We start from the raw sequence: 10,238 nt of genomic DNA on the forward strand, positions 1-10,238 counted from the left end.
ACGGTGCCCTTTCCATTACACTTGTAGCCAGTTTTTGGAAACACCTCAAGGGAAAAACCACAGCAAATTTTAAAAGTTTTGGTGATTTCTTCTCTCTGACCTCAGTACAAATTCCCTCATAAACCAAACACTAGCTGATGAATCAATAAATGAAAGGAAGTGCTCATAGCATCTGAGGCTCATCACATTGCTATCTTTTGCAGTTTCCAAAGAGGCTGGGATCCATTAGAAACTGAAGCGGCGGAGACCTTTGTCAGCTGTGGTCCCCACTTCTTGGAGCAGAAGGCCAGAGAGAGCTGTTCGAACACGTCTCATTCACACCAGGTTTGCTACTGAGGTCTTTTTCACGTTGCCGCCAGAGCAGCTGCTTGTATTTTTATCGCTGGGCTGACTTTAGAGATCAAATCAGCTTCTGCTTCTTGACTGGGTGGAGTTGTGGGTTCCAATGCTGGGGTATAACAGATTCAAGCTTTCGCTGCTGGGGTAAGAGTGGCTTAGACAAGCGGGGTCGGGCGGCTCCACACAGATGGGGCCCTTCATTGATCCGTTTGCCAATGAGGAAGGTCCCTGTCATCAGAAAAGGGGAAAAAGACTCAATTTCTCCACTTCTCTTCCTTGTTCCAGTTGAACTCCAGCCTTTGGATACTTTCAAAGTAGACCGTGTGTCTCCCTTGGATGGGCCGGAAGAAGTGACATCCTGCAAGCGGCTGTCGGAGGTCCCGGGAACACAAAGCCGTCTGGCCGTCCCTCCCCGTGCCGAATGGCGTTTGTCTCAGCAGCCCACTGAGGGCTCTCTTCCTCAGGATTCTGAACTTGTAGCTAGGAGCCTGGGCCGCGAAGATGCTGAGTTCCATCAAGTGTGTGCTGGTGGGAGACTCCGCGGTGGGGAAAACGTCTCTGCTGGTACGCTTCACCTCGGAAACCTTCCCTGAAGCTTACAAGCCTACAGTATATGAAAACACAGGTGTAGACGTTTTCATGGACGGGATCCAGATCAGCCTGGGCCTCTGGGACACGGCCGGCAACGACGCCTTCAGGAGCATCCGCCCTCTGTCCTACCAGCAGGCGGACGTGGTGCTCATGTGCTATTCCGTGGCCAACCACAACTCCTTCCTGAACCTGAAGAACAAGTGGATCGGGGAAGTCAGGAGCAACCTGCCCTGCACCCCCGTGCTGGTGGTGGCCACCCAGACGGACCAGCGGGAGGTGGGGCCCCATCGGGCCTCCTGCGTCAACGCCATCGAAGGGAAGAGGCTGGCCCAGGACGTGAGAGCCAAAGGCTACCTGGAGTGCTCGGCCCTCAGCAACCGGGGCGTCCAGCAGGTGTTTGAATGCGCCGTCCGAACGGCCGTCAACCAGGCCCGCAGACGCAACAGAAGGAGGTTCTTCTCCATCAACGAGTGCAAGATCCTCTGAACCCCAGAGACTTCATCCCACATTGACTTACCGCAGAGGCCAGCTGGGACAGCGAGAGCAGGCAAGCCAGCAAAGGACTGCTGCTCTTTCTGGGCATGGCCTGACTGGCTTTCACTACCGGATACAGTTGTTGATGGGACGTGGCCACTGGATGTGTTTATAGTATGTACTCTACGATGAACTCTTTGCCCAGTACAATTAGAAGATTCCTTGGGACACTGTAATGACTATTTCATCTTTGATTCAAAAACCACAGTGATGTGAGTTTTCCAAAGAATACCATATTTAAAGACACAGCTTATTTAAATAATAACAAATGAACAGCATTTGTATATAATTAGTTTTCACACTTGGAGTCTTTTCCTCCCTACTCACAAACTGATGTGTGAGTGAAATGACCTCACAGGGCTCTGACATATGTTCATAGTGTTAGCATTTTCACCTGAAGTAGTAATTTTGTTGAAATCACACTCGCCTGTTAGATTTTATTAGGTAACCAATTTTAAAATCACTGTAAACTGATCCTTGCAATTAATTTCCCACTCATTTGTTGTTCAGAGTTGTATGTATAAAATACAGTTAAATGACATAAAGTTACTACAATACTGCCTAATGATTTTTAAACGACTATCATTTTATGTCTCTGTAATTATTGAAAAAAACTATTTCTTATGGTATTGCCTTTGACCCAAAGAATTTCAATTATACAGTAAGTATTCTGTCATTCACTGAAACAGACTGAAGGGACACTTATCAGGTAGAGAATCAGACTGCTCTAAGTGATAACCGCGGAACTTGGAACAGATGTGAGGAAGTCTTACTTTCATCTCAAAGACTGCTGCACTTTGCCTGCTTCCTAGCCCATTGTAGGTCTGATGAAAGAGCAGGCTCAAAGTTCTCCATAATGGTGATTTAGCAGATTTGTTGTTTGAGCTCTAAACTGAGCTAGCATGGCAACATAATTCATTAATTTGAGGGCCTAATCAGAATTAATTGGGGCCGTGTCTACATGAATGATATGTATTGAAAGGAAAAAAGGGGATTTATAGCTTCTACTATTTCATGAGTATGAAACCTCTGAGTGGAAAAAAATCACAAATTCCAAGGACAGGTAACAGGAAAACTGTATAGCAATTGTAATAAAAAGTTATCAGGGGAAATACTGAATCAATAGAACATCCCCCCACCATTCTATCTGATAGCTTAAAAGCGACGGTATTAACCTTCTATTAAAGCTGAAAACAGAGGACTATATAACTTAAGAAATTGTGAAGCCTGGAACCCACATGTTGCATTTACTTCCTTAATCAAATAAAACCTAGAACTACTCTGAACCACATTTATTAAAGTCCATCACTGTTACAGTGCAACACACCATTACACACCACTGGTAAGACAGCTGGCACAAATGACTATGATTAGACTTACGTTGACGTAACCAAACCAATTTTCTAGTTTCCTTATGTGGTCAATTCTTTATAGTGCTAATCGGTATCAAAATCAGAAGTGTGCTCATCTTTACACTGCCTTCTCTCTCTTTCCTCCTCTCTCATCCACCTCCAGTGAGACAGCTGGACCCGGGGTCTGAGTCTTTGAGTCTGAGATTCCCTCACTTCCCTGGGGCAGACACATCTGCCTGTACCCAGCAACTCCAGCTCTCCAGCCCCATGGCTTGTCCTCGCCTCTGTGTTATCTGCTTCCCGTGACATGAGAGCTACTTGATCCAACTTTTTATGTTGGGCATCCGGGGAGTGGAGGCCTTCAGAGCTGGCCAGGCAGGGCCAGTGATGGGAGCACATCTCCTCCTGATATGCTTGCTGACCTTCCTCCTCTTCTCCAACAATCGCAAATAGGCTTAAATAACTCATGCAGGTTTTCCTTCAGGGCCAGTCTTTAGGGTGGGAGGTATTGCTCAATAGTGTCTGACTCTCTCCAACCCCATGAACTGTCTGCCAGGCTCCTCTGTCCACGGAATTCTCCAGGCAAGAGTACTAGAGTGGGGTACCGTTCCCTTCTCCATGGGATCTTCCCACCCAGGGATCTAACCTGGGTCTCCCAAGTTGCGGGCAGATTCTTTACCTTCTGAGCCACTGGAGAAGCCTAAGAGCACTGTGCATGCATGCTAAGTCGTTTCAGTCGTGTCCAACCCTGTGCAACCTTAGGGACTGCAGCCTGCCAGACTCCTCTGTCCTTGGGATTCTACAGGCAAGAATAGTGGAGTGGGTTGCCATTTCCTTCTCTAGGGGATCTTCCCACCCAGGGATCTAAGCTGTGTTTCCCACACTGCAGGCAGATTCTTTATCTTCTGCGCCACCAGGGAAGCCCCATTTACTGTGATAGCAGGAATAAATTTCTAATGACAAAATTGGCTGTTTTCAAGCTTTTCTTTCTTTCTTGTTGAAGGGAGATTGGTAGAATGGCGGGTGGTGGAGGTAGGGATCTGAAAATGGGAAGGGCAACTGACTCTAAGTGAAGGAAGAGGAGATGATTCCATAGTGGAAGCAGGGGGTGAAGGGAAGTCCAGACAGACACAATCTAATGACTTTGCCTTCGACTGGGCACGTAGATGAGTCCCCTGTCTGTTCGCTGGGGCCAAACTCAAGGACTCCCTCTGGGCACCCTCTCATCTGAGAACAGGACACTCTGTGGAAACCCTCCCCAGTGATGGGACCTGGCAGAAACTGAGGCCAATTGGTGTCTGTCTCCCCTACTAGATGATAGTGCTTGAAGTCAAAGCCACACCTCAGAGTTCCCAGGGCCCAGCTCAGGGAAAGACTCGAAGCTGAACAAAGTCATGTTGAACTGGAGAGAAGGACAAGATTTGGGCTCTGGTGTTGAAAGTGGTTATGGGAAAGAACCCCACCACGTAGGGGTAGGGGCGGGGGAGGGAAAGAAGTGAAAAGAGGTCATTTTGTTAGAATTCACGCTATGTGTTCTGTGTGAATGTTTTACGTGACTGTATATCTATTTCTCCTGCCTGGACTCCAGTATTTGCTTCTTACACTTCAAAACTTGCAGTACTTTTTTTTTCTTAAATTAATTTTTAAAATTGTATGTTAATTCTTAACGATCCCAAGTAGCAACATTAAATATGCTCTTGTTTAACACGGAAGAGTTGGTTTGAGTGGTTGAATAACTCATCCCATCTTCTTTTACTTTATCCTGACAAAATGGGGTGGTAGAAGCTAGTGCAGTGACGTTAGGCTGAGTGATGAGAAAGTAGAAAGCACTCCAACAGTTATCATTTGTTGAGGGCTTTGGAAATGCCAGGTCCTGTGCTAAACACTCGAGTATTTGTTATCTCACCACGTGGTGTGAGTACCATCCTACGTGGGGAGACCGAGGCCCAGCACACTGACGGATGAGTCCAGGGCCCCTCAGCAGGTGAGTGGCAGCACCAGGAGTCTCGAGTGTGTTTGCTGAACTTCAAAGCTGTGCTCAAAACCGCCAAGTCGAGAGCAGCCTGACTGTACTTCTTTGCCACACGTGATCTCATATAACCTTGTAGGCCCCAGCACTACCAGTCAAGTGGCCTGTATTTTAAAACTAATTTTTAATAAAATATTCCAAGTCTGATCTTTGTCCTACCTTTTTATTTTTCTTCCTGGCAATGAGAAAGGGACCTATCTAAGTCATGGAGCACCGTCGTTTACAAAGGTGTCCGTCCGTGTCCTGACATGGAACTTAATCCTTGACGGTAGATAGACCGCCATAACGTGGGAGTTAAGAGAAGCAGATGGTTGTGACATATTTTGGAGTCACAAAGTCTGGGTCATGTGTCTTTCAGCCTCAGTTTCTCTAAATTAAGACAGATACTAATTCCTGGATTCCTCTAAGAATTCATACAGTAGTGACTGTGGGAATGTTTTATGTCTGTGAACTATGGTTCATGGTTGCGTTTTCATGGTTTGGGTGGATCTCTATGCAGATACATGGGCTGAAGAATCTAGGTCCGATCAGAATATTCTAGGACTTGTTGACACTGGCCACATAACGGGAAATTACGCAGAAGCAGGTGCTGTTTGCTGCAGGGCTATATAGGGTAAGATGAGTAAAATGGCACATAATGATAATAGCAACAAATTATATTTAATTCCTACTGGTTCCAAGTTTGTGCTAGGCCAACTTTACATACACCGTCTAATTAAATCCTCAGAACTACTCATAAGGTAGATATAATTCTCTTTCTTTTGATGAGAAACCGAGGCTCAGACTAATACATAGAGATATTTTCCTTGTATCTTTACTTTTCAAAGTGTAATTTTGGTGTAATGAAACTCCACCAGTTAAAAATTGTATGGTGAATTATATTTAATGTTCATTACACTTGCTACCTTAGCTAAGATGGTGAAAATGACTCTTGCCACATGCTGATGATTAGGGCTTGGCAGTCTTCCTGCGTGAGCTTCCTTTTGCCACTCTTCCTATGAGAAAGTCTCAGATGGGTCCTATCACATGCTCGTGGTGGTCTCTGCTGGTTGTCCCCACTCCCCCATCTCCATTTTCCACCCTTGACTGCCCTCCCCTGTGGCTGAGAGGCTAATCCTCGGTCTGCATCACCCAGGGTCTCTTCCTGACTGGCTTGGATGCAGCTGCTGGGAGGCTGTCTGGAAGTCAGAGGGTAGGATCAGAGAATAGTTGGGGTTTTTTCCTGTTTATTTCCTGCCTGGGTGATGCTTGTCCAAAGAGCCCCTCCCACCTGCTGAGTGGCTTCTCCGTATCTCCACGGGGCCTCTGGACTGTATTTCCTCTGTCTCTCAGTCCTATAGGAGTCCTGCTGGTGCTAGTCTTGGGATGTTGCCTTAATCCAGACCTCTCCCAGTCGTGCCTTCATTCACATTTCTTCATCTGAACCATCTGGAGTAAATTTGGTTTCCTATGGGATTTTGGCTGGTGTACTCACCAAATATTCAAGGTCATCTGTATGTGTGGGCAGTCAGTAAGCACTCAAAACTCTTATGTGTTTTATGCACTCTTGTGTGCCTGATATATTTCATAATTTAAACAGTTTAGCTTTTTTTTTTAAATTTTAAGTTCAGGCTGTACAGTCAAATTACCAGAATTTGAATTCCAGCTCTGCCACTCTCTAGCCTGGCAGCCTTGTGCAAGTTAACTCTCCTCTCTGTGCATCAATTTCCTCATCTGTAAAATGGAGAAAATAGCATCAGAAGGTGGCAAGGGTTAAAGAAAAGAATGAATACAGGCAAAGGCTGCAATATGACTGGCACATAGTAAGTTTTCAACAGATGGCAGCTGCATCGTTCAGTTGGCATATCGTGTATCTCAGAGCTGGGAGGCTCCTGCTCTTCAGGGGACGAAGACATTATAATCCTGGACTGTTAAATGACCTTACCGAAGCGCTGTGAGCTTGTGGCAGACAGGGTCCACCTCATTCTTGCTACCACCCTTTGGATTCTCTTTCTCTCAGCTGCATGAGCAGAGAGGTTTTGTTTCACTTGTTCCCTTTTCACAAGCTCGCTTTCCAATCCAGATTTCCTGTACTTTGTAACTTGCAGTATTCTTTGTTAGCACAGAACAGATGACTTTCAGTGCCTTACTGAAGGGATCTACAGAGTCTCCAATCCCTTATTTATTCATTCATCATTTACGAGGCTCCTTATGCTTCCCTGATGGCTCAGACAGTGAAGAACCTGCCTGCAATGCAGGAGACCCGAGTTTGATCCCTGGGTCAGGAAGATTCCCTGGAGAAGGGAATGGCTACCCACTCCAGTATTCTTGCTTGGAGAAGTCTATGGATAGAGGAGCCTGGCAGGCTACAGTCCATGGGTTCACAAATAATTGGACATGACCGAGCAACTAAAACTTGATGTTCTTTAAAGGGGGTGAGTCAAAGAAAGTAGAGAACTCCATCACTAAAAGAGATATCGATCTGCGCATTTCTCCATCACTGGATTTATGGTGTTATTTCATAATTATGTGTTTATATGTTCATGCCCCCATTGGACCATGACCTTCTTGGCACCAAGACTGAAAATAGCCAAAGCTACTGCTTCTGTGGAGTTTAGGATCTAGTTAGGTAGGGATAGCTGTGTATATGCAGATAATAATTATGTAAACAAATCTGATAACTGTGGATGTGTGATCAGTGCTATAAAGAAACAAATTAGGAAAAGAGAGAGAGGACATTTGATAGTTTATTCTCTGAAGTGAGGAGAAGCCTAGCTGATGTAGACAGACTGCATTGTTTAAAAATAAACCCCCCCTCTGAAAAAGAGAGCAAACTTAACTTTGCCGGCCTCAAAAAAGGGACACTGAGGCTTTTCACAGTAATCAGTGTTCACTACCCAGAAGTGATGGACTTACCTGGGGATTCCAGCCCATCTGGCAATTCCAACCCTGTTGGGTTAGGGCTGTTCCGAGGGATGAATTAGCAGACTGGCTCAGAAAAGTGACACAGTTTACAGAAGAAGGTTGATGCTGGGGGCTTACATGAGCAAGTGGTTTCCAACGGATTCTGAAAACAAGGAAGGAAGTGACTTAGAACTCGCAGAAGATATAGGCCGCAAAGGAGAGCCGAGAGCTTGCCTGCTGCGTTCTGTGGACCTGTTCCAAGAATTGGTGCGTGTATGGTAGCACAGGCTTGAGAAAGAGCAAGGTTACAGCACACCAGAGCCCATCTACTGATGCAGTTGAAGTACCTGCCCTTTATGGCCGGGTTGTTTAAATAAAGCACAGCAGGCTGCCCAATCTGTCTTCTGTCTGTGGAACTTTCATGCAGAGGCAAACAGGCAGGGGTGTAATTTACGAGTGAGTCACTGGAATTAACCCAAGGGCAGTGTTGGATGGTAAAGCCATCATTTCAGGGAGCTAAAGATTTACTGAGGGTTTTTGATTGAAGCTATTAAAAAAAAAAAGTTTTCAGAAAGTCTTCAATAAATCACTGCACGTATGTACTTCTCAAATATATCTCTCCCTCCTCATCATCATTGCCCTCGGCAGCCAGGTACCCCTGTCACCCATCTCTGATTGCTCTAGCATCTGAAATGGGGCCTTGCTAATAGTAGACCCTGACCTCTATTTCCTGAGTGAATCAGTCTCCATGATCACCACCCCACATATTCATTTATAGAGCATTTTAAATGTGTCCAAAGTGCCTTTCCATGTCTTTTGGTACTAATTGCCAGTGTTTGCTTAGCATTCTCTAACTTTGTGCACATTTTCTCCCAGGACCTCACAATAACGCTGTGTGTTATTATTTGGCCCATTTTACAGGCCAGGAAGCGAAGACTCAGGAAGGTTGTTGCTGTTGTTCAGTTGCTAAGTCATGTCTGACTCTGCAACCCCATGGATTGCAGCACACCAGGCTCCTCTGTCATCCACCATCTCCTGGAATTTGCTCAAATTCATCCCCATGGAGTCAGTGATGCCAGCTAACCATCTCATCCTCTGCTGCCCCCTTCTCTTGCCCTCAATCTTTCCCAGCATCAGAGTCTTTTCCAATGAGTCAACTCTTCACATCAGGTGGCCAAAGTATTGGAACTTCAACTTCATCATCAGTCCTTCTAGTAAATATTCGGGGTTGATTTTCTTTAGGACTGGCTGATTTGATCTCCTTGCAATCCAAGGGACTTTGAGGAGTCTTTTCCTGCACCACACTTCAAAAGCATCAGTTCTTCAGGACTCAGCCTTCTTTATGGTCCAACTCTGTCATCAATACATGATACTAGAAAAACCATACCTTTGACTATAGGGCAAGGCTAAATGACCCCATCTATGTGCGCCTAGCTAATGCTTGGCAAAATCAGGATTGTGCTTAGATCTCTTGGTTCCAAACTCCCCTTTCCCCCACTCTATCAGGATTTCATCTGAGGCTCAAGATGACCCTGAGAAGAAGTGAGAGAAATGAGAGCCACGGAGGTGATGTGACGTGTCTAGGCTGTGCACGCAGTTACTGTCCAGAAGTGAGGTCCCTTCTAAGCCCAGCTCATTAATATTATCATCTTTATTATCAGAACACATTAAAAAAATTGAACCCACTTCTACGTAGCTGCCTCTGAGCAACAAATTGAAAAGTTTGAAAGAAGGAAATTATCTGTAAGGGTTCAAACCGTATTTGCACTAATTCTCTGTACACTGCATGCAAACTCACACTAACTTTTTTTCTCTCCTTCTGTTAGTGTATATGCTTCTATTGAGGGTATAATATCTAAATCAACATGGTTGTGTTGATTCTGTTGTGTTATTCTTGTGTTCTCTATTATTTTTGTCTTATTATTTTAATTATTACACCATATAGTATCACTGTTTGTATATTATACTACAATTGTTACATTATCATTAATGTGCTATTACTAGAGTCACGTTTTTGGAGTTGGAAGGGATCTCAGGGAGGATTTGGCCCAAGCTTATCACTTTGCAGATGAAGAAACTGACTCCCGTTGCTGCCCAAGACGCAGAGCTGCCGGCAAAGCCGAGACCTAGAGGTCAGGTCTTGGCTCTCAGGAGCTCTTCCATCTTCCCTCAGGCCTCAGACCTCCCAAGCTCTACCTTTGAGATTTGGACTTTGTTTATTTGTTTCAGGTTTCAGTGATGGAATTTTAAAGGTTTACCTTTTGCTTAAAATGTCAGGGACATTGGCAGGTGATTAAAAAAAAAAAAAAAGAAAATGTCAGTGGGAAAGGCCAACACGTGAAACCAGAAACAGCAGAGGAGCAGGAAGGCATAGGACGCAGCAGCCGTTCAGCAGCGCTGCCTTGCATGTTATCAACAAGCTCAACAACCAGAGCTATGAGCCCCGAAAACTCAGAGCTGGGCTTTCATGGGCTCAGGGGAAACCAGAGACACACTCTTCCTTCCTCCAC

General features: G+C 45.3%; 1 protein-coding gene across 3 annotated transcripts in view; it reads left to right on the forward strand.

Moving 5' to 3' along the window:
• Positions 1-3,669, forward strand: part of RHOH (ras homolog family member H) — a 49,050-nt gene extending 45,381 nt beyond the window's left edge. For all 3 annotated transcript variants that reach the window (XM_065907297.1, XM_065907296.1, XM_065907295.1), the window contains exons 2-3: positions 204-324; positions 625-3,669. In XM_065907297.1, the coding sequence (XP_065763369.1) occupies positions 841-1,416 (576 nt within the window). In that variant the 5' untranslated portion in view covers positions 204-324; positions 625-840 and the 3' untranslated portion in view covers positions 1,417-3,669. The remainder of the gene's footprint in view (positions 1-203; positions 325-624) is intronic.
• The last annotated feature ends 6,569 nt before the right edge of the window (positions 3,670-10,238 follow it).

Source organism: Muntiacus reevesi, chromosome 16 (assembly GCF_963930625.1).
Source record: "Muntiacus reevesi chromosome 16, mMunRee1.1, whole genome shotgun sequence".
In the NCBI taxonomy this organism is placed as follows: domain Eukaryota; kingdom Metazoa; phylum Chordata; class Mammalia; order Artiodactyla; family Cervidae; genus Muntiacus; species Muntiacus reevesi.